Source organism: Heterodontus francisci, chromosome 3, assembly GCF_036365525.1.
Source record: "Heterodontus francisci isolate sHetFra1 chromosome 3, sHetFra1.hap1, whole genome shotgun sequence".
NCBI classification, from domain to species: Eukaryota; Metazoa; Chordata; class Chondrichthyes; order Heterodontiformes; family Heterodontidae; genus Heterodontus; species Heterodontus francisci.
Window position 1 is genome coordinate 146,672,532 of NC_090373.1, and position 24,336 is coordinate 146,696,867.

A 24,336-nucleotide genomic window follows, 5' to 3' on the forward strand; every position below is an offset into this window, starting at 1 on the left:
AACGTTAAAAAATGAATGGGGTTTAGTATAAACCTTTTGAGCACTGAAGGTTATATGCAACTTGGAAAAGGCAGGCATTGTTTTAAAATCACAAAGGGCCTCCAACGTGGTGGCGCTCTGAAAATCAACCACAATATGTAGTTCTTAGATATTCATATTGCCTTCCCTTTTTTAACATTATTTCCCTTTACTGCTTTTCCATGCACCATTATCTGAATGAAAGTACGCAGGGGACGGCCTTGCTTCTAGGTCTATTTTGTGATATAAGCAGTAACCACTTGTTATATCGGAGTGAGTTTTTGTTGTCACTATTCTACAATTTCGCTTGGATGTCTGAGTTATGTCCAATTTCTATTTGTTACTGGTCTCCCGTACTGCCCAGATGAGAAGCTTACCATGTGGGGGGAATCATAGTATTATGCATATTTGTTAGCAATATAGATTTAGAACATTGCCAATACATTATGTCAACAAGCTGAAGTACTACAGTAGTTTTAAAATGGCATCAATTGCTTAGTTTATCAATTTGTTTTCTTGATTAACAACTAATTCTTCAGAATCCTCAGGATGGGATACCTCACCCAAGTGGTCACTGTTCACATATGTCTAGATAGTGAGTATTTTTTGGCTATTTGACCGAGGTGGCATCTTGTCATACGGATATACGAACATACGAATTAGGAGCAGGAGTAGGCCACTCGGCCCTTCGATCACGCTCCACCATTCAATAAGTTCATGATTGAACTGATTATTCCACATTTCCACTTACCCCCAATAACCATCCACCCCCTTGCTTATCAAGAATCTGTCGACCTCTGTCTTAAAAATATTCAAAGACTCGGCTTCCACCGCCTTTTCAGGAAGAAAATTCCAAAGACTCACGACCGTCTGAGAGAAAAATTCTCCTGATCTCTGTCTTAAATGGGTGACCCCTTATTTTTAAACAGACCCCTAGCTCTAGATTCTCCCACAAGGGGAAACATCCTTTCCACATCCACCCTGTCAAGACCCCTCAGGATCTTATATGTTTCAATCAAGTTGCCTCTTACTCTTCTAAATTCCAGCAGATACAAGCCTAGCCTGTCCAATCTTTCCTCATACGACAGCCTGTCTTTCCAGGTATTAGTCTAGTAAACCTTTTCTGTACTGCCTCCAATGAATTTACATCCTTCCTTAAATAAGGAGACCAGTACTGTACACAGTACTCCAGATGTGGTCTCACCAATGCCCTGTATAGCTGAAGCATAAACTCCCTACTTTTGTATTCAATTCCCCTCGCGATGAACGTTAACATTCTATTAGCTTTCCTAATTACTCGCTGTACCTGCATACTAATGTTTTACAATTCATGCACTAGGATACCCAGATGCCTCTGCATCTCAGAGCTCTGCAATCTCTCGCCATTTGGATAATATGCTTTTTTTTTATTCTTCCTGCCAAAATGGACAATTTCCCACTTTCCCACATTATACTCCATTTGCCAGGTCTTTGCCCACTCACCTAACCTATCTATATCCCTTTGTAGCCTCCTTATGTCCACTTCCCAAGTTACTTTCCTACCTACCTCTGTGTCATCAGCAAATTTAGCAACCATACCTTTGGTCCCTTCATCTAAGTCATTTATATAAATTGTAAAAGGTTGAGGCCCTGACACAGATCCCTGTGGTACGCCACTTGTTACATCTTGCCAACCAGAAAATGACCCATTTATGCCTACTCTCTGTTTCCTGTTAGCTAGCCAATCTTCTATCCATGCCAATATGTTACCCCCTACACCATCAGCTTTTATTTTCTACAATAACCTTTGATGTGGCACCTTATCAAATGCCTTCTGGAAATCTAAGTACAATACATCCATCAGTTCCCCTTTATCCACAGCACATGTAACTCCCTCAAAGAACTCCAATAAATTGGTTAAACATGATTTCCCTTTCACAAATCCATGTTGAATCTGCCTGATTACCTTGAATTTTTCTAAATGCCCTGCATTTTAATAATAGCTTCTAACATTTTCCCTAAGACAGATGTTAAGCTAACTGGCCTGTAGTTCCCTGCTTTCTGTCTCCCTCCCTTTTTTTCTTCACCTTAAATGTGTTTGCGTGCTCACACATCATCATTATCCTGCCAAGTTTGAAAAGCTAGTTCTTAAAATTTGCCAGCAAAATGATTGCTCCCTTTTTTAGTGGTCTTGAAGAAATCAGTCATTGAACTGTGTGGAGTTTGCAAGTTCTCCCTGTGTCTGCGTGGGTTTCCTCCGGGTGCTCCGGTTTCCTCCCACAAGCCAAAGACTTGCAGGTTGATAGGTAAATTGGCCATTAGCAATTGCCCCTAGTATAGGTAGGTGTTAGGGAAATATAGGGACAGGTGGGGATGTGGTAGGAATATGGAATTAGTGTAGGATTAGTATAAATGGGAGGTTGATGGTCGGCACAGACTCGGTGGGCCGAAGGGCCTGTTTCAGTGCTGTATCTCTAAACTAAAACTAAAACAACTTAATAGGAATTTGTTTGTGGCAAGTGTTAGCTATTAGGATTTCTGACTTTTTATATGAAATTCCAGTGTTAGTCGATGTTCCCGGGTTTGTTGACAAATGTTTTTACAAAAACTGGTTAACAAAATATCAGCTGCATATGACGGACTAGAGTACAGATTTGACACAATTATGTGCTCATATTATCTGGATAACAAATAAGCATTGCCAAATTAATGCAAATACGGGGAATATCACCTCTGTAAAGATCTGAATCAAGTTCTTTAGGGTTTTTAAAACATTTCTTAAGATCATCTAAAATGGTGAATTACACTCAGAAAATGCCACATTATGAGATTTAAGAAAATTTCCCATTGGCTGTGTTTTGAAGCACCCTCTAGTGGAAAATGAAAACATTATTTTTGTAACACAAATAACAATCTGGTTTGGATATTGATGCAACTATATTAAAAATAGAGGAACATTATATTACATACAGAACATAAATGCAACATCTATTGTTACAGAAAATATCGTCACCTGATAAAGTAGGAGTATTGGATATTGGTTAGAGGAAAAAGGCTTAGAAATCATTTATTCATTATTGTAATTTGCATTGTTCTGCAGTTATGTGATAGAATTTAAAGAAAATGATGAGAAATTTAAATTTGAGGCATTGAGGGACAAGATGCCAATGCAGGTCAGCAAGAACAGGTGTTTTGGTTTGGGATAGGAGACAGGCAGCAGAGATTTGGGCATGCTGAAGGTTCTGGATGATGGGAGGGTGGCCAAGGAACCACTGTAATACTCAAGGCTGGAGGTTACAAACAAATAAATGAGGATTTCAGCAGTAGCTGAGGTAGGAATGGAAGCAGGCAATGTTATGAAGGTGAAAGGGAGAGATATTTTGAAGATATAGGGCTGGATTTTACGGTGGGTGGAAGGGAGGTGGCCTCCGATGTAAAAGTAGGTAGAGAACCCGCTTCCACCTCGCCTGGGGATCAGTTCCATATTTTACGGGTCCCCGGGCTTTAATTGATCTGAGGTGGGACTTCCACCCACTTGAGGTAGGAAGTTCCGCCTAATAGAGCTGCCGGCCAATCAGCGCCACTGGGAGTGGTGGCCACTGCTGGGACTACAGCCCAGCATGAAGACAAGATGCCTGGGAGCAAAAAGTAAGTTTTGGTTGCCTCGCTGGGGGAAATCGGTCGGGCCCCGGCGAGCCAAGCGTGGTCGTTTGGGGAGAAGGGGGGTGTGTGTTGAGTCTTGGGGGTGGTTGGGGAATCGGGGACGGCGCCCTGTGCCCGATGAGCAGGCCCCCCCCCCCCCGGGACACTGAGAAGTCACCTGCTTTTCCTGGCTCCAGGATGCCCGCTTGCCACGTGTAAAATCCGCATGGAGGCGGGCGAAGGCCCTTAAGTGGCCACTTAAGGGCCTTGGTTGGGCGGGTCATTTTTTGCATCCCCCCATGCAAATGGTCGGGAAAGCCTCCCGCTCCATTTTACACCACCCTCACGCCACCATCCAGCTCGGTGGGGTGGCGTAAAAGTCCGTCCATAGGGTCGGAAGCTCATTTTGGGGTCAAATAGGTTGCTAACATTTCAATTCAGTTTGTGGCAGTGGCCAGCAATGGTAATGGACTAAGCAGGAAGACAACTGAATTTGTGGTGGTTGCTGAAGACAATGACTTTGGTCTTTTTGATGTTTTGCTGAAAGAAGTTACAGCTCATTCCAAAACTGAATGTCTGACAAGGATTCTAACAGCACGGAGGTGGTCGAAAGGCATAGCTGGGTGTTGTCAGACATGTAGAAACGACTTCAGAAAATATCACCTAATGGGATTGTATAGGAATCTTCCAGGTTTGTTTTCCCATTTTGGCCCTGGGTTTCTTTTCTGTTTGTTTTGCCGCACCCAGGAGATTGCATGGCTGAATTGTACAGTCATACAGCATGATTGTAGAGCTTGTTTTATGGACCAGCTGGCCATTTTTCTTATGTCCCTAAACATGGAAATCTGCAGATTTGGCAAGTGCCCTCGTTGACCCCAATTTGCCAACCTCTGCTCCAAGTGTGCAGTTCTGCCGAAAAGAGATCCAGCTGAAGCGTTAGCTCTGTTCCTCACTCCACAGATGCTTTGTTTCAAAAAAAAAACAATAAGGAGACACTAGGGGTGGCCCCAGTGTCCGCAACTGTGGAATCTCACCTCACAGATGCTGCCAGACCTGTTGAGCATTTCCAGCACTTTCTGTTAGAAAGCGAAAGAAACGTCTAACTCAATGCACCACCCTAACACGGTTGCTTGACTCGGCATTATTTTCTGTGTTCGTAGTTGCACTTGCGATGTTGGTGCAGGCGGCTGCGCGCGCTCGGGTTACCCAGGCAGCCGCTGTAAATATTTCCCGGGAAGCGCGCGCCGGACGGAGGGAGGGCGGTGCGGTCACCAAGAGCAACGGCGGAGACTGAGAGCGAGCGGGGTTACCAGCAGCAACGGCGGCGCAGGGGACTGGCCCAAAGCGAGTGCGGGCAGAGGGCAGCTAGAGGTAAGGAGTATATTTAGTGGGTTGAAGGCTCTAGTCACACTCGACCCTCTCACCCACCCACCCAAAGCGGTTGCTGCAGAGCCGCTTCTTTCCAGGCCCGGCCTCGCTGAAGGGCCTGGGCCCCCCCTCCCTCCGCGTCTGATCGTAGCCGGACCGCCAGTGAAGGATTGCATGGGACCGGCTCTTGAATAAGACCTTGAGCCGCTTGCTTTGCACACGGATTTGAGTGTTCACACGAGTTTATATTCTAGTTTTTTTTTTGTTTTGTATTATTGACTCCGCACGCCGTGGGTCTGACGTGCCTCGGGTTGTTAAGTGTCCTCGGTGGGATAGGTGAATTTTTCGCTCCTTTTATTTTCTTACCGATTACCGCTCTTGAGTCTCGAAACGAATAATTTGATTCTGTGGCCTTCATCTGCAATTACTCAACTCAATTCGGGATCTTTAGATTAGTAGAATAAGTGATAAGTTTATTAAAGTTATCTGTTTTTGTTGTTTAACTCCTGTGGGTTGTAAAGTTGCAGCAATGTTTACTTGGAATAGGTTGTACATGTAGGTCTCTGAGAAGAGCAATCTTCTGTGTCGTGCACTTGCATATTGTGGAATCCTTATAACTAACGTATGTCGTCAAAACACGATAGCAAATTATTTAGTACTGTCATTTAAAAAAAAACTGTCTTCAGTTTCTTGGAAGGTTGATCCAAAAACTGGCAGATAACTTGTATTTCCCAGTATAATAAAAGCAAAATACTGCGGAAGCTGGAAATCTGAAATACAAACAAAGTGCTGGAAATACTCAGCAGGTCTGGCAGCATCTGTGGAGCAGTTAACATTTCAGGTCTGTGACCTTTCAGCAGAATGGATACTTGTATTTCCCAGTGTTGCTCTTCCACCGGTTACGAACAAACAGGAGCGGAATTCTCCAGAAACGTCAAAAAAACATTTCAACTCTGCCCTGTGCTTCTTTCCGATGGCACATGCAAACCTCCGTGACTCTATTCTGTTGCTTACTGAGTGAACTGTTGTGTACTGTGCTGCTTGTGGCCATTAAAATAATCACCATTCTGAACAGGTGCATTCCAGCTGCAGATGACAGGAGCAAGGACTGAGCATGAAACGTTCGTACTTTGTGAATTCTTCCAAGCAGGGTATGCTGGAAAGGATTGTAAAATATATGATACTTATGTTCAAATTGTAACTGCAAATAACTTTTCTGTGGTGGTTCTAAACTTTCAAGTCACAACAAGCGTTTCACTATATGGTAATTTGATAAAAATGGATGTTGACCAAGAGAGATCTGTTTTAAGGAGGATCTCATAGAAGAGGGAAGCGAAGAGGCAGAAGGATTTAGGGAGAGAGTTCCAGAGGGTGGGGCCAAGATGGGTCAGTGCACTATGCTCGGGTGAGATAAAATTAACCAATAGCATAGATATAACTTTTGAACTGAAGTTGGAAAATAGAATTGGTACTGATCAGCCATGTGGTAATTGAATAGTGGAACAGGCTTGAGGTGCTGAATGGTGGATCTGACTTGAGATGCTAAATGGCCTACTCTTGTTCCTATGTTGGTGAATATTTGGAATGACTGCCCAGGGAGGTAATCAATGTTGAGAACAGTAATTTTTTAAAGCGAATTGGATAGGCATTTGATGAGGGATATTGGTAATTAACTCTGCAGTCTGCGAACTCTGGGACTGGCTGGATGAACCAAAACAAATTTTTCCAGACCTACCTATTTCTCTGTGCAACATGTGTCAAATAGCGTTCTAACCATCTGGACCCTCTTCAGGAAACTAGTGCATGGGGTGAGCAAAATCCAGTTTACATCATTACAGTATCTTCATCTGTAAGGATGAAAATGAAGCCCCATTTATTCTCTTGAAAGCTCTGATAGGCACATACTGTTTTACTGTGAGCAATTTGTAGTCGTTTTTTAAAATGAAGCGCATTAATATTTCATTGTATTCCTTCTCCCTCATTGTTGCCATTGTCATCATCCAGAGAAGAATATCAGTCATAAAATGAGAGTGCTATTTGGCCCATCAAGTCTGGTCCTTCACAGACTATTTCTATTTACCTGATGACTGACAGTGGTCCAAAAAATCTCTTGAGAGAATACTATTATATAAATTCATCCTGATCGCCAGTGTTAAGCCAAAGCAAAGGATATCCATTGAACTCCACCATTCAAACCTGAGAACCTGCAGTGGCATTGCCCTTATCTCTTGGCCCAGCAGCAAAGGATCGATCCTATCCTTTGAAATATTGTGGTCACCTTATGCTATAATTAATTGTAAACTTTCAATCCTGTAACCAACTAAATACTCATTCAGCTTCATTTTGAATAGAAGCATCAACTGCTTTTGTATAGTCTGTTCACATATCCTGAATCTGAGGGATAAGAGAGCACCAGAGAATTTTTCTATTCTTGCTTGAGACTTATTCATTTGAATTTTTGTCTTTTAGTTCAGTAACTGGATAAGCCATCCCCATAATCTATTCATCTCACTTTTTAAAGGACCTGAATTATGTTGCTCTTCAATCTTTATTCCAGTGAAAATAAATTCAGCGTTGCAAGCTTCTTGTGTTGGAAATGCTGCAGCAGATTTTATCATTAAACCTATCATCCTAGGCTTTTATTAGCATTTTGACTTTGTTTAAAAAAAAAAGACTGAAGGTTGCCCTTCATGACATCCTTTGATAAAGATGGCAATTTTTTGTTATGGAGTCCACCAAATAAAGTTACTTTCCTTGGTTGATGCTCATGTTCCTCTGATGAAAAAAATCATGCTTAATTTCCTCCGATCAAACGTTGTTTTCAGTCCCTGCCACAGACTCCTTTCCTAATCACTTACTCCATCCTCCTCCCTGGCCATTATCTGAGGCTGAACAAGCTGTTCGCAACCTCGGCATCCTATTTGACCCTGAGTTGAACTTCTGGCCCCATATCCTCTCCATCATCCTTCCACCTCTGTAAAATTGCCCATCTCCACTCCTGCGTCAGACCTTTGGCTGCTGAAATCCCCATTCCTACCTTTGTCACCTCCAGATTTGATTATTCCAGAGCTCTCTTGCCTGGCCTCCTATCTTCTCCAAACTTCAGCTCTTCCAAAGCTCTGCTGCCCGTATCCTACCTTGCATCTAATCCTGTTCACTCGATCACCCCTGTGCTAACTGACCTACATTGGTTTCTGGTCCAGCAGTACTTCGATTTTTAAATCTCATCCTTGTGTTCAATTCATTCCATGGTCTCGCCGCTCCCTATCTCAACAACCTCCTCCAGACCTGCAACCATCCAGGATCTCAGCGCTCTTCCTATTCTGGTCTCATGTGCACCCTTGATTCTCATCGGTCCACCATTGGTCTCTGTGCCTTCGGCTGCCTAGGCCCAAGTTCTGGAATTCCCTCCCTAATCCTCTCGGCATCGGCACCTCTCCTCCTTTAAGACCTGTCGTAAAACTGACTCTTCAACCAATCGTTTGGTCACCTGTCTTAATAATCACTCTGTGTCAAATTTTGTTTGATAATGCTGCTGTGAAGTGCCTTGGGATGTTTTACCACATTAAAGTTGCTATGTAACGGCATGTTGTTGTAATGCAGGAAAATGAAAACAGGTGAGACTCTCTTGGGGCACTTTGTGGGACTGCAGTGCAATCTTCAGTATTGAGTGATCTTCCTTCTATATGCATGTTTTTGTTTAAAAAGTCCTTGCTGGTAGGTCTATCATTTTTTCATGCTAGTTACTAACAGAGTGATTTGCCAGAGAAAGGTTCAATGTCTAAAAATGCATTAAAAATTAGGGGTGCACTTAACTAGTTCAATCTTTGTGTTAACAGCACAATGCAGTGCAGGAAAATTAGTAATTTAAGGCCTGCAATGCAAGTGCTTTTCTGTCTACTCTGTAGAAACCCTGGCTCTAACGCACAAAAGTATTTTAATGTAGCTGGAAAATTGACATTTTATGATTCAAAGTGTTGCACAGAATTTCATCAATTGTACTATTATTCATCAATTGTACTATATGTTCAAAGTTTGAGTTATAAATTGCTTCTCTGAAATTTAGACCCTCTGATTTTATCATTCTTCATGTCGTACTTCAATATTGCTGTAAGTAACAGTATGTTTCAGCATCAATCTCGAGCGAGCATTTCTTTTGTATATTTATTGTGTTTGATCCTTACCAGACAGATAAAAATTTTCACTCGCTGCTATTGAGTGTCGTAAGTGGAAGATTATAGACATGAAAATGCCTGTAATTTTATCATGTTTCTGTCATCTTATCCAGACTGTCGTAGAATAGATGTTGTGCAAAATGGAATCACACAAGTAAAGTTAGGGAATGACAAGTATGGTTCTTTATCAGTGGGGTTGGGCAGGGGGGCTTTTAGTCTATGCTGTCCCTGGTTTAGAACATAGAACATAGAACATACAGCACAGAACAGGCCCTTCGGCCCACAATGTTGTGCCGATCCTTTGTCCTCTGTCAAGGACAATTTAATCTATACCCCATCATTCTCCTTTATCCATATACCTATCCAAAAGCCTTTTGAAAGTCCCTAAAGTTTCTGACTCAACAACGTCCCCGGGCAAGGCATTCCATGCCTCGACCACTCTCTGGGTAAAGAACCTTCCCCTGACATCCCCCTTATATCTCCCACCCTTCACCTTAAATTTATGACCCCTTGTAACGCTTTGCTCCACCCGGGGAAAAAGTTTCTGACTGTCTACCCTATCTATTCCCCTGATCATCTTATAAACCTCTATCATGTCACCCCTCATCCTTCTCCTTTCTAATGAGAAGAGGCCTAGAATGTTCAGCCTTTCCTCGTAAGACTTATTCTCCATTCCAGGCAACATCCTGGTAAATCTCCTCTGCACCCTCTCCAAGGCTTCCACATCCTTCCTAAAATGAGGCGACCAGAACTGCACACAGTACTCCAAATGAGGCCTTACCAAGGTCCTGTACAGCTGCATCATCACCTCACGGCTCTTAAATTCAATCCCTCTGCTAATGAACGCTAACACCCCATATGCCTTCTTCACAGCCCTATCCACTTGAGTTGCAACTTTCAATGATCTATGCACATAGACCCCAAGGTCTCTCTGCTCCTCCACATGCCCAAGAACCCTACCGTTAACCCAGTATTTTGCATTCATGTTTGTCCTTCCAAAATGGACGACCTCACACTTTTCAGGGTTAAACTCCATCTGCCACTTTTCAGCCCAGCACTGCAACCTATCCAAGTCCCTTTGCAGACGACAATAGCCCTCCTCGGTATCCACAACTCCACCAACCTTTGTATCATCTGCAAATTTACTGACCCACCCTTCGACTTCCTCATCCAAGTCGTTAACAAAAATCACAAACAGGAGAGGACCCAGAACTGATCCCTGTGGCACGCCACTGGTAACTGGGCTCCAGGCTGAGTATTTACCATCTAAGACCACTCTCTGCCTTCTATCAGTTAGCCAATTCTTAATCCAACTGGCCACATTCCCCACTATCCCATGCCTCCTGACTTTCTCCATAAGTCTACCATGGGGGACCTTATCAAATGCCTTACTAAAATCCATGTACACCACATCCACTGGTTTACCCTCATCCACTTGCTTGGTCACCTGCTCAAAGAATTCAATCAGGCTTGTGAGGCAAGACCTACCCCTCACAAAACCGTGCTGACTGTCCCGAATCAAGCAGTGTCTTTCCAGATGCTCATAAATCCTATCCCTCAGCACCTTTTCCATCAACTTGCCTACCACCGAAGTAAGACTAACTGGCCTGTAATTCCCAGGGTTGTTCCTATTCCCTTTCTTGAACAGGGGCACAACATTTGCCACCCTCCAATCACCTGGTACCACCCCCGTCAGCAGAGAAGATGAAAAGATCATTGCCAGCGGCTCTGCAATTTCATCCCTTGCTTCCCATAACATCCTTGGATATACCCCGTCAGGCCCGGGAGACTTGTCTATCTTCAAGTTATTCAAGTTATAGGCTAAATGCAATAGTAAGAGGCAAAGAAAGGGAAGAGTTCCAATTCTCAGGACTGCATTGCCTTCCTTTGATAAGAATGTAAAGGATTGCATTTAACTCACTGAAAAATTGTTTATTTTCTTTAAGCCCAAAAGTTGTGGATGAGAGCTTGCTTGGACCAACATGGATTCCCAAAATGAATACTTTGAAGACATTACAGTAGATTCAGAAGCTGAACGAAGTCTACACTCTAGTAGAGCTAGTCCACAAAAAAAGTTTGTAATAAATGGTGATAACTCATTTTGTGACAAAGACAAGAAAATCAAACCACCTCAAAGCCGTGAAAGTGCAATGAGGGATCAAGGGAAGACTAAAAAGAACATCGACTATGATAAAAATAGTGACTCTTATTATTCAGAAGATTATGATGATTCGTCATATACAACTGATCCATGTTGTTCAGAAAACTCCAGATCTAGAACACCTAGTCCAAAGAGAAAGGGACAAGTAAAACAAAAGTCTGGCAGTCCTAGCCATGATCGAGGTAAGCTTGTTAATTTTTTTGTAAACATGGAGTTAAATCATTTTTGAGCAGAATGTTGAGATAAATTACTATTGGTATAACATTATGTTTTTAAAAAAGCCAATATGGATTTAGGAGAGTCATTCTGAAGAAGCTCTTTGACCTGATTAATAGTGGAATTCCCTACATTTACTGTCTTTTGGACTTTCGATGTCTGAAAAGTTTGATGTGAACGATACTTAACTAAAGAATCCAGGGTAGTATAACGATTGAACAAGAAGTTGGTTTAAAAAATGGAAAACCGAGAGTATTCAGGGGAGACGTGTAAGTTTTGCTGTCCTGTTCTGTAGAAGACATCCCTGACTGTTTACTCATTGGTAGAATAAAATTGTGTCTTCAAATCATCCCTGAATTATGCATTTGCCTAGTACTGTCTATGCACACATGCGAAGAGTCAGAATATCCCTTTTAAAATTGCATCCAGATAATTTGGGATTTCTTCGGTGCATTAATAAAATTATAATCTCACACTAATTGAGGTGTTGAATATATGGTCCTGTATTGTTTATAATTTGCATAAATGACATGAATCCCAAAATTGATTTCCGTTCTGATAACCCTAAATTAGCAGGAGCAGTAGAAGCTAAGGGTGCAGCTCAAGACCTGTAGAACACGTTAGATTCATTACCAGTTGGGCAACTAACTGACATGCTAATACTGAGAAATGTGCAGTAATGCACATTAGTCAAAAAAATGTATCCTGTATTTACAATGAATGTCTTGATTGTAATTGAATCAGAAACAATGTAGTGAAGCAAAAAAACCCCTAAAAGAATGCTAATAATTCATGCCTTTGTTACCTCTAGACTTGACTATTCCAGCGTACTCCTAGCTGGTCTCCCACATTCTACTCTCCATAAACTTGAGGTCATCCAAAACTGCTGCTTGTGTTTTAACTTGCACCAAGTCCCGTTCCACTATCACCCTTGTACTCACTGACCTACGTTGGCTCCTGGTCAAGCAACGTCTTGATTTTAAAATGTTCACCCTCGTTTGCAAATCCCTCCGTGGCCTCAGCCTCCTGATCTCTGTAATCGCCTGCAGCCCCACAATCCTCCAATTATCTTTGCTCCTCTAATTCTGGCCTCTTGTGCATCCCTGATTTTAATTGCTTCACCATTGGTGGCTGCGCCTTCAGTTGTTGGCCCCAAGATTTGGAATAATACCCTTCCCAAACCTCTCCGCCTCTCTACCTTGCTTTCCTCTTTTAAGACACTCCTTAAAACCAACGTCTTTGACCAAGCTTTTGGTCATCTGACCTTATAATCTCCTCTTGTGGCTCGGTGTCATACTTGGTTTTATAATGCTTCTGTAAAGTGTCTTGGGACGTTTTATTGCTTTAAAGGCACTATATACATTTAAGTTGTTATTGTGACACATAGAGTGAATATTAGAGTAGAAATCTATGGAAGTTACACTAAGGCTTTACAATTCAGTAGTCAGAGTACTGTGTCCAGTTCTAACCTAATGGGGGAAGAGCTCTTCGCAAATAAAACAGCCATGATCGACAAAAGAGGTGAGAGGTAACATAAAACTAACAGCATATAAAAGTGCAAATAATAGTATAAATTCAGGGGATTGTGAGAGATATAAAGAACAGCAAAGAAAGACAAAAAGAGGTAGTAAGAGCTGCAGAAAAGGAATGCAAGGAGGGAATAGAAAAAAAAATTTGAGGGATATCCAGATTAAAACAAAACTGTTTTTTACTATTACTACTAATTAGAAGAAAAAGGATAATGTTGGACCCTTTAAAAACAGAAATGGGTAATGTTGCAAATGAAAATAAAGAAATCACAACTGTCTATGGATATACTTTTAATGGACTTACAGAAAGCATTCAATAAGGTTCCACATAAGAGACTGTTCCTAAAATTAAAGCTCATGGAATTGAAGCCAAATCATTCATCTGGCTAGGAGTCTAGTTAGGTGGTAGAATACAGAGTAAGGTTAATGGATATGCACTGTAACTGGAAAAAAAGTGACTAGTGGTGTCCTACAAAGATCTGTAATGGGGCTTCAACGGTTCACTATATTTGTTAATGACTTTAGTTAACACAATAGAGAGCCATATAACTGCGCTTACCACAAGCACACAGATTGGTGGCATAGTAAGTAATGTGGACCGGAGCATAAAATTACAAACAAACATTGATGAGGTGGCAAATTTAAATGCAGGTGAGTGTGAGGTCATCCATTTTGGACCAAAAAAGATGCATCCGAGTATTGATCGGTGAAAAGTTAGGCACAGAGAAAGTCTCAAGAGATTTAGACAAGTTCCAAGAGATCTACATAGATCATTAAAATGTAGTGATCGTGTATAAAAAGATAATGGAATGTTAGCCTTTATATCTAGGGGTCTAGAAGATAAAGAGGAGGAAATTTTGCTACAGCTATATAAAGCTCTGGTAAGACCACATCTGGAATACTGCATACAGTTCTGGGCACCACATTATAGAAAGGATATATTGATCTTGGAAGGCATGCAGCACAAATTCAACATAATTGGGTGGCGCAGTGGTTAGCACCGCAGCCTCACAGCTCCAGCGACCCGGGTTCGGTTCTGGGTACTGCCTGTGCGGAGTTTGCAAGTTCTCCCTGTGACCACGTGGGTTTCTGCCGGGTGCTCTGGTTTCCTCCCACAACCAAAGACTTGCAGGTTGATAGGTAAATTGGCCATTGTAAATTGCCCCTAGTATAGGTAGGTGGTAGGAGAATTGAGGGAAGGTGGGGATGTGGTAGGGAATATGGGATTAATGTAGGATTAGTATAAATGGGTGGTTGATGGTCGGCACAGACTCGGTAGGCCAAAGGGCCTGTTTCAGTGCTGTATCTCTCTATGACTCTAATATTGTCAGGCCTCCTAAGTTTAAATTATGCATAAAACACCCTTATATTCCTTGCAATATAGAAAGTTAAGGACTGATGAGGTTTTTAGGATTTTGAAAGGAATTGATAGAGTAGATAGAGACAGGTTTTTTCAGCAGGTTGGAGAGTCTGGAACAAGGAGGCGCATCCTTAAAGTCAGAGCCAGACCATTCAGTAGAGAAGTCAGGAAACACTTCTCCACACAAATGGTGGTAGAAATATGGAACTCTCTTCCACAAAAAGTAGTAGATGCAAGCTTAATTAATTTTAAGTCTGAAGTTGCTAGATATTTGCTAGCCAAGGGTATTTAGGGATATGGAGCCAAGGTGGGTAAATGGAGTTAGGATACAGATCATTGTTTATCTCATTGTATGGCGGAACTATACCTTCCTATGTTCCTATTTTAATAGCACCTTTTAAATAGTTAAATATCCCAAGATGTTTCACAGGAGTGTTATCGAACAAAATTTGACACTAGGCCACACAGGGAGGACAGCTGACCAAAAGCTTGGCCAAAAAGGTAGGTTTTAAGGACTGTCTTAAAGGAGAAGAGAGAAGTAGCGGTTTAGGGAGGGAATTAAAGAGCTTAGGGTCCAGGCAGCTGAAGCACAGCTGCCAATGTCTGAGCATGCCATATCTTACTCTTGGTTCAGCAACACCTCGATTTTAAAATTATTATTTTTGTCTTCAAATCTCTTTGTGACCTCAACCGTCTCTATCTCTGTAACCTCCTCCAGCCCCTACAATCACCCGTGATCTCTGCTTTCCTCCATTTCTAGTCTCTTGTGCATCCCTGATTTTCATCATTCCACCATTGTTGGCCTGTCTTCAACTACCTAGGCCTGAAGCTCTGCTATTCCCTCCCTCTCTTTTTTTTCTTTTTTTTTTTCTCTCTCTCCTTTCTAAGTTATCTCTTTATTAGACTTTTGATCACCTTCCTAATATTTCTTCATGTGGCTCATTGTTAATTTTGTTAATGCAACTGAGAAGCACCATGGGCATTTTACTCCATTGAACATAAAAAAAAATAGGAGCAGGAGTAGGCTGTTTGGCCCTTCGAGCCTGCTTCACCATTCAATTAGACCATGACTGATTTACCTCAACTTCACATTCCCCTACTATCGCCATATCCCTTAATTTCCTTTAGTACCCAAAACTCTATCGACGTCTATCTTGAATATACTCAGTGACTGAGCATCCACTGCTGTCAGGGTAGAGAATTGCAAAGATTCACAACCCTTTTGAGTGAAGAAATTTCTCACCATCTCAGTCCTAAATGGTTGACTCCTTATTCTGAGACTGTGCCCCCATGTTCTAGATTCCCCAGCTGGGGCAACTTTTTCTAACTATGTACTCTGTCAAGCTCTTTAAGAATTTAACGTTTCAATTAGGTTACCTCTCATTCTTCTAAACTCCATAGAATATAGGCCTAGATTACTCAATCTCTCCTCAAGACAATCCTTTCATCCCAGGAACCAGTCTAGTGAACCTTCATTGCACTTTATGTACTTGGGTAAGGAGACCAAAATTGTACGCAGTACACCAGGTGTGGCCTTACCAGTTCCCTGAATAATCATAGTAAGCCTTCATCACTGTTATACTCTAATCTCTATGTAAAGCTAACATGCCATTTGCCTTCCTAATTGCTTGCTATATCAGCATGTTAACTTTCTGTGATTCATATAAGACGACCCAGGTCCCTCTGAATGCAAACATCTCCCAGTATCTCACCTTTCAAAAAAATTCATTTTTTTTTAGATTTTACCTACCAAAGCGGATACTTCACACTTTGTCACATTTTATTCCATCTGCCATGTTCTAGCCCACTCACCCAACCTGTCTATATCCCTATGCAGCCTCTTTGTGTCCTTATTGCTCACTTTCCCATCTAACTTTGTATAGTCAGCAAACTTGGATATATTATGCTCAGTCCACTCGTCTGACTCATTCATCTAGATTGTAAATAGCTGAGGCCCAAGCACTGATCCTTGCGGTATGCCGCTAGTTACAGCTTGCCAACCTGAAAATGTCCCGTTTTATTCCTACTCTATTTTCTGTCCATTAGCATAGATTGAGGATTAGTTCATGTATTTCCCCCAAATCCTATGCGTCCTAATTTTGTATAATAACCTTTTGTGTGGCACCTTCGAGTGCTTTCTGAAAATCTAAATGCACTACATCCATTGGTTCCCCCGATCCATCTTACCAGTTACATCCTCAAAATACTCTTAACAGATTTGTCAAACGCAATTTCTCTTTAATATATACGTGTTAGTTCTGCTTAAGGGCATCATATATGTAGGTTGTTCTAAAGCACTTTGGATCACTTCCATTAAAATGTTATAAATGCAAAAAGGGAAAAAATACAAAGGCTGGCACCGGGAGGCAGTAACGCACAAGAGGTAAGTCACCAAAGGCTCTAGCTGTGATATGTGGCCAAGAGAGAGGCAAGTGGTTGGTGAGGTATTGCAAGGCCGGGGGGGAAGTAGTCACAGCCCACAATTTTTCCCGAGGTCAGCAGTTAGTTGGCTTGAGGGCTGGTTTGGCGGCCAATTAGCGACAGCGGGCGTGGGACAGAGGCAGGATTACAGGCCCATTTTAAAGTCATTCTAGCTACCATTACAGCGACAGCATTCTTGCACAGCTGTGGAAGTCTGAACTCAGCAGGAAGAAAAGTAGAGGCCCAGCACTCGTGGTAGGGATGCCCCATGGTTTACCAATGCAGTCCTTGAGGTTATGTTGGAGGCAGTACGAGAGAGACGAGGGGGTCTTGTTCCCGGAAGGTGGCAGGAGAAGACCACCCAGCCAAACAAAGCAGGCAAGACTGGAAGCGGTAAAAAATGTCAGCAGCGTAAGTGTTGTCCAGAGGAACTGGGTGCAGTGCCGCAAAAGATTTAATAACCATTGCTCTGGCAAGGTGAGTGCAACGCAAGACCCAGCTGACAGGCCTCCAGGTTTGCAGCCACCAGCAGACACACCAGCTAAGCATGGTGCTCCTGTACAAGGGAGAAATGTGTGCTTGGGGTAATTACTGACCCATCAGCAAGGTCCAGAGCCCTAGTGCTGTTTTGAGGACCTGGCAGCACTGATGCATTCAGCTTCTTATTTAAATGAGCTGCTGGCATTGGTGAAAGAGGCCAGCATTGCCTTATTTATCTCTCTTTTGTCCTTGCAGGAGAAGAAGGAATAATTCACTCTATAAATTCACAGGAGATGGTGCGCGTTGGAAGAAGAGTGCTCCAGCTCGCCATCCTCACCGCTGTGGAGGCAGCTGCAAAGAAAGTTGCAGGGTGGTCCCGCATGACTATGTGGGCGATGGAGAGATGGGAATACATGGAGGAGAGGGTGAAAAGATATTGAAATATGTAAATGAAGGGGATTGAATGCACTCCTTCCCATCTGACAATGCCAGTGCCTCAGCTGCACTGGGAAGCCTCAGCTCTGCAGAGTTTTCACTGTCACAGGCAAGTTCTCAAAATCTCCTTGTGTCAGTTGTGGAGGGGAGGATGCCAGAGCAGCAGCATCGCTGGAAGCCTTTGAAGAAACCTAACCAGCATTGCCACATCATTAAAGTGCACCCTCCACCAACGCAGATACATTCACATTGGTGGGTCCTTGCCTGCAGTTAAAAAGTGTGGCACTGGGTGAAGAGCACAGCACTAGTCAGCAGGAGCCAGAGGCAGCTATGGGCAGTCTTCCTTAGAGGATGGAGGACAGATATAGCCATGTTCAGCTGGCACAGATGCAGGGTCCAGGGAGTCACAAGAAGGCGGCTCTACTTTGAGCAGCAGCATGAGATGAGTACCCACGTGCTGGAGTTCCCTGAGGCAGTGCCGGGTCATGGGTTTGGAATGTAAGAGTCCATTAAGCTCGTACACCACCATGGGCTTTGAACTCATGAGCTCCTTCATTGAGAGAATGGACAACCACATGGAGAGCCATATGCGGCCAACTGAATAAATGCAGGAATAGCACGCTGACATGCACAGAATGCATACAACGCTCTGTAGCATTGATGGGTCAGTGGCGCTAATGGCACAAAGAGGCATGTAACGGATTCCCATTGTGCCACAGGTGGTGGACCCCTTCGGTGATCCAGACCTCCATCCAAGGGCTGAGGCAGTCACTAATGAGGATGAGGGTGCTATCTCTCACAGCATTCCATCGTCATCCTCAGCCTCCTTGATCTCTGAGATTTCAGAACCAACTATGCAGCAGAGCCGTGTGACAGAGGCTGACCCTCATTAATGCCAGTGCAGAAGCCTCTGAAGGTGCTCCCATTGGCATCTCCACGACGAGGACGACTGCCATTTGTATCTCAGTGGCTGGCTGGCACATGTGAGCAGGCTGCCTTTGCCTAATTTGAGGCTGCAAGGGGAACACTGTGTAGAAGTGGCCAAGAGTGAAGGCCACCTTGTTGGTCATAACACTGAGTGGTTCACTGAGGTTTATTTCACTTGTTAATGTGTATGTTGTAATATATTCATAACACTGGAAATGTTGAGCCATGATCCCCGACATGTGAGCTTCCATTCTTTAATGGCAGGACTGCAAAAGACGGTCGAAGTGCTGAAGGAAAGTTGTGGTCTTTGAATGGGGACGGATCTGTGCACCATGCATTGGCGGTAAGACTGGATCTAATCAAGGTTGTGTTTTCAATGGATGTGTTCTCACAGGCAGATCAAAGTGAGTGCCAGAGCATTCAGTTCTGCTGGTTGAGTAGTGCTGAAGTGAAATGTGCCTGGATCAGATGTGCCCTGATGTTGACGCCATCCTGATGAGAGCTTTGACTCTGAGCTGGCCCCGGCCACCTCCCTGCTCAGCATGAGAACCTCTCTGCTCTGCATCTTCCTCCTCCACTTTCGATGAATTGTGTCGATCTAGTGCTTTACTCTCTTCAAGGTCCGCTCCTCTCTGGAGGGCTGTTAGAATTAGAATATTACAGCGCAGTACAGGCCCTTCGGCCCTCGATGTTGCGCCGAGCTGTGAAACCATCTGACCTACACTATTCCATTTTCATCCATGTGTCTATCCAATGTCCACTTAAATGCCCTTAAAGTTGGCGAATCTACTACTGCTGCAGGCAGGGCATTCCACGCCCTTACTACTCTCTGAGTAAAGAAACTACCTCTCACATCTGTCCTATATCTATCACCCCTCAACTTGAAGCTATGTCCCCTCGTGTTTGCCATCACCATCCGAGGAAAAGGACGCTCACTATCCACCCTATCTAACCCTCTGATTATCTTATATGTCTCTATTAAGTCACCTCTCCTCCTCCTTCTCTCCAACGAAAACAACCTCAAGTCCCTCAGCCTTTCCTCGTAAGACCTTCCCTCCAGACCAGGCAACATCCTAGTAAATCTCCTCTGCACCCTTTCCATAGCTTCCACATCCTTTCTATAATGCGGTGACCAGAACTGCACGCAATACTCCAGGTGCGGTCTCACCAGAGTCTTGTACAGCTGCAGCATGACCTCGTGGCTCCGAAACTCGACCCCCCTACTAATAAAAGCTAACACACCATATGCCTTCTTGACAGCCCTATTAACCTGGTTAGCAACCTTCAGGGATTTATGCACCTGGACACCAAGATCTCTCTGCTCATCTACACTAACAAGAATCTTCCCATTAGCCCAGTACTCTGCATTCCTGTTACTCCTTCCAAAGTGAATCACCTCACACTTTTCCGCATTAAACTCCATTTGCCATCTCTCAGCCCAGCTCTGCAGCCTATCTATGTCTCTCTGTACCCTGCAACATCCTTCGGCACTATCCACAACTCCACCGACCTTAGTGTCATCTGCAAATTTACTAACCCACCCTTCTACACCCTCTTCCAGGTCATTTATAAAAATGACAAACAGCAATGGCCCCAAAACAGATCCTTGCGGTACACCACTAGTAACTAAACTCCAGGATGAACATTTGCCATCAACCACCACCCTCTGTCTTCTTTCAGCTAGCCAATTTCTGATCCAAAGCTCTAAATCACCTTCAACCCCATACTTCCGTATTTTCTGCAATAGCCTACCGTGGGGAACCTTATCAAACGCCTTACTGAAATCCATATACACCACATCCACTGCTTTACCCTCATCCACCTGTTTGGTCACCTTCTCGAAAAACTCAATAAGGTTTGTGAGGCACGACCTACCCGTCACAAAACCGTGCTGACTATCTCTAATGTACTTATTCTTTTCAAGATGATTATAAATCCTGTCTCTTATAACCTTTTCCAACATTTTACCCACAACCGAAGTGAGGCTCACAGGTCTATAATTACCAGGGCTGTCTCTACTCCCCTTCTTGAACAAGGGGACAACATTTGCAATCCTCCAGTCTTCCGGCACTATTCCTGTCGACAATGACGACATAAAGATCAAGGACAAAGGCTCTGCAATCTCCTCCCTAGCTTCCCAGAGAATCCTAGGATAAATCCCATCTGGCCCAGGGGACTTATCTATTTTCACACTTTCCAAAATTGCTAACACCTCCTCCTTGTGAACCTCAATCCCATCTAGCCTTGTAGCCTGAATCTCAGTATTCTCAACAACATTTTCTTTCTCTACTGTATATACTGACGCAAAATATTCATTTAACACTTCCCCTATCTCCTCTGATTCCACACACAACTTCCCACTACTATCCTTGATTGGCCCTAATCTAACTCTAGTCATTCTTTTATTCCTGATATACCTATAGAAAGCCTTAGGGTTTTCCCTGATCCGATCCACCAATGACTTCTCGTGTCCTCTCCTTGCTCTTCTTAGCTCTCCCTTTAGATCCTTCCTGGCTAGCTTGTAGCTCTCAAGCGCCCTAACTGAGCCTTCACGTCTCATCCTAACATAAGCCTTCTTCTTCCTCTTGACAAGCGCTTCAACTTCTTTAGTAAACCACGGCTCCCTCGCACGACAACTTCCTCCCTGCCTCACAGGTACATACTTATCAAGGACACGCAGTAGCTGCTCCTTGAATAAGTTCCACATTTCGATTGTTCCCATCCCCTGCAGTTTCCTTCCCCATTCTATGCATCCTAAATCTTGCCTAATCGCATCATAATTTCCTTTCCCCCAGTTATAATTCTTGCCCTGCGGTATATACCTGTCCCTGCCCATCGCTAAGGTAAACCTAACCGAATTGTGATCACTGTCACCAAAGTGCTCACCTACATCTAAATCTAACACCTGGCCGGGTTCATTTCCCAGTACCAAATCCAATGTGGCATCGCCCCTGGTTGGCCTGTCTACATACTGTGTCAGAAAACCCTCCTGCACACACTGGACAAAAACTGACCCATCTAAAGTACTCGAACTATAGTATTTCCAGTCGATATTTGGAAAGTTAAAGTCCCCCATAACAACTACCCTGTTACTCTCACCCCTGTCGAGAATCATCTTCGCTATCCTTTCCTCTACATCTCTGGAACTATTCGGAGGTCTATAAAAGACTCCCAACAGGGTAACCTCACCTCTCCTGTTTCTAACCTCAGCCCATACTACCTCAGTAGACGAGTCCTCAAACGTCCTTTCTGTCGCTGTAATACTCTCCTTGATTAACAATGCCACACCCCCCCCTCTTTTACCATCTTCTCTGTTCTTACTGAAACATCTAAATCTCGGAATCTGCAACATCCATTCCTGCCCCTGCTCTACCCATGTCTCCGAAATGGCCACTACATCGAGATCCCAGGTACCAACCCATGCTGCAAGCTCACCCACCTTATTCCGGATGCTCCTGGCGTTGAAATAGACACACTTTAAACCAGGTTCTTGCTTGCCAGTGCCCTCTTGCTTCCTTGTAACCATATCCCTGACCTCACTACTCTCAACATCCTGTACACTGGCACTACAATTTGGGTTCCCATTCCCCTGCTGAATTAGTTTAAACCCCCCCGAAGAGCACTAGCAAACCTCCCCCCCAGGATATTGGTACCCCTCTGGTTCAGGTGAAGACCATCCTGTTTGTAGAGGTCCCACCTACCCCAGAACGAGCCCCAATTATTCAGGAAACCAAATCCCTCCCTCCTGCACCATCCCTGCAGCCACGTGTTCAACTCCTCTCTCTCCCTATTCCTCGCTTCGCTATCACGTGGCACGGGCAACAACCCAGAGATAACAATTCTGTTTGTTCTTGCTCTAAGCTTCCACCCTAGCTCCCTAAATTTCTGTCTTAAATCCCCATCTCTCTTCCTACCTATGTCGTTGGTGCCTATGTGGACCACGACTTGGGGCTGCTCCCCCTCCCCATTAAGGATCCCAAAAACACGATCCGAGACATCACGAACCTAACTCCGTGCTGTACCTGCCTGGGAGTGTTTGATGAGGACAGCTTTGGTCTGTAATGCGGCTGACTCTTGCAGGAGTATACCTTAGGGTGCCACTGGTCCAGTCCAGACACTGGAACTGCATCTTTAGAAGCCTGATGGCTTGCTTAATGGTGGTCCTTATGAACAGATGGCTTTAGAGCCTCTGTATCTCCACCTCGGGGTCATCTAAAGGTGTGAGTAGCTATCTCTTGAAGGGATATCCCTTATCCCCTAGAATCCATTCATGGAGTTTTGGTGGTGACATGAAGAGCTGCGGTACCTTGGACCGCTGGAGGATGAATGCGTCATGGCAGCTGCCAGGATAGTGAGTGCAGACATGCATAAAGCTCTTGTCGCATACCAGTTGAATGTTTATGGAGTGGAAGCATTTCCTGTCGATGACTCTCGGTGGCTGCTCACTCAGCACCATGATGGCCACAGGGCTGCAATTGATGCCCTGCAGCTGCTTGAATCCAGTGATGGAAGCGAATCCCACTGCCCTTTGTGACTGAGACCCCATCTATTTAAAATTGTATGCACGTCCCAGCTTTCATAAATAGGGCATCAGTGACCAGCGAGATGCAGTAATATGCTCCTGCTTCAAAGATGGCACCAAGGCCAACTGCTGATCTTTGGAAAGAGCCAGAAGCAAAGAAGTTCAAGACTGCAGTGACTTTAATGGCTACTTGCAGGGCATGGTGAGCAGTGCTTCAAGGTCTGAGGTCTTCGTCAATGAGAGCACAAATCTCAGTTACCATCTGCAGTTTCCTGTGGCATTGATTCTCTGACATGTCCAGATAGCTGCTGCTTTGACGGTATACTTGTTGCTGAGGGTATGGCCTTTGTTGCTTTCCTACCCCTCATTCCACTCCTCTCCTCCTCATGCCCGGGGCTTTGCATCTTCTGATACTTTGCCTTAATGCCATGTTCAACTGTTGCCTGGTTTAAGTCAGCTTACTGGATCCCCACCGATGACCTGCGATCCCAGGAGGGTCACCACTCCACACCCCACCCCAGTAACAGAGTGCGCAGAGACCAGTGTTACGACAGGTGAGCAAGAGGTCTCATACTCCCTTCTCCCCTGGTTTGGCCGTAACAGGGTTTATCTTTTGAAACACAGTGATTTTAGCTTACCACCTCAGTGAGCCCTTGCTCACTGTTTCTCAAATATAATTGCAAATGAACCAATCTGAAAGATTTTCTTGAGTTTGAATAAGAAAGATGCAAGTTTTGGTGGTGACATGAAGAGCTGCGGTACCCTGGAGCACTGGAGGATGAAGGCGTCATGGCAGCTGCCAGGATAATGAGTGCAGACATGCATAAAGCTCTTGTCATATACCAGTTGACGCATCCATGCTCACATGCAGATGAGAGGCACGCACATATACAAATAGATACAGAGGGGAATTGGAGGTTGAATAGAATTGATAATAAATAGAACACAAATACTGTCCTTAATGTCATTAAGGTAATCTCCTTGATAGAAGTTAAAGTCTTGGAGTCCTTGCTGGGGCCACGTGCACAATTTTAGGCTTGCTTCTCTGGTACTAGAAGGTCCAGGAGAAGTTTTGTCTGTCTTTTTGTTGGTCGTCTGTAAAG

General features: G+C 43.8%; 1 protein-coding gene across 2 annotated transcripts in view; it reads left to right on the plus strand.

The window, feature by feature from the left end:
• Positions 1-4,766: 4,766 nt before the first annotated feature.
• The window catches only part of lca5 (lebercilin LCA5), a 143,380-nt gene continuing 123,810 nt past the window's right edge, over positions 4,767-24,336 (plus strand). The window contains exons 1-2 of one of the 2 annotated variants that reach the window (XM_068026758.1): positions 4,767-5,010; positions 11,129-11,525. In XM_068026758.1, the coding sequence (XP_067882859.1) occupies positions 11,165-11,525 (361 nt within the window). In that variant the 5' untranslated portion in view covers positions 4,767-5,010; positions 11,129-11,164. Of the gene's footprint in view, positions 5,011-5,295; positions 5,344-11,128; positions 11,526-24,336 lie in introns of those variants that run through there. The other variant, XM_068026766.1, reaches the window with a different exon arrangement.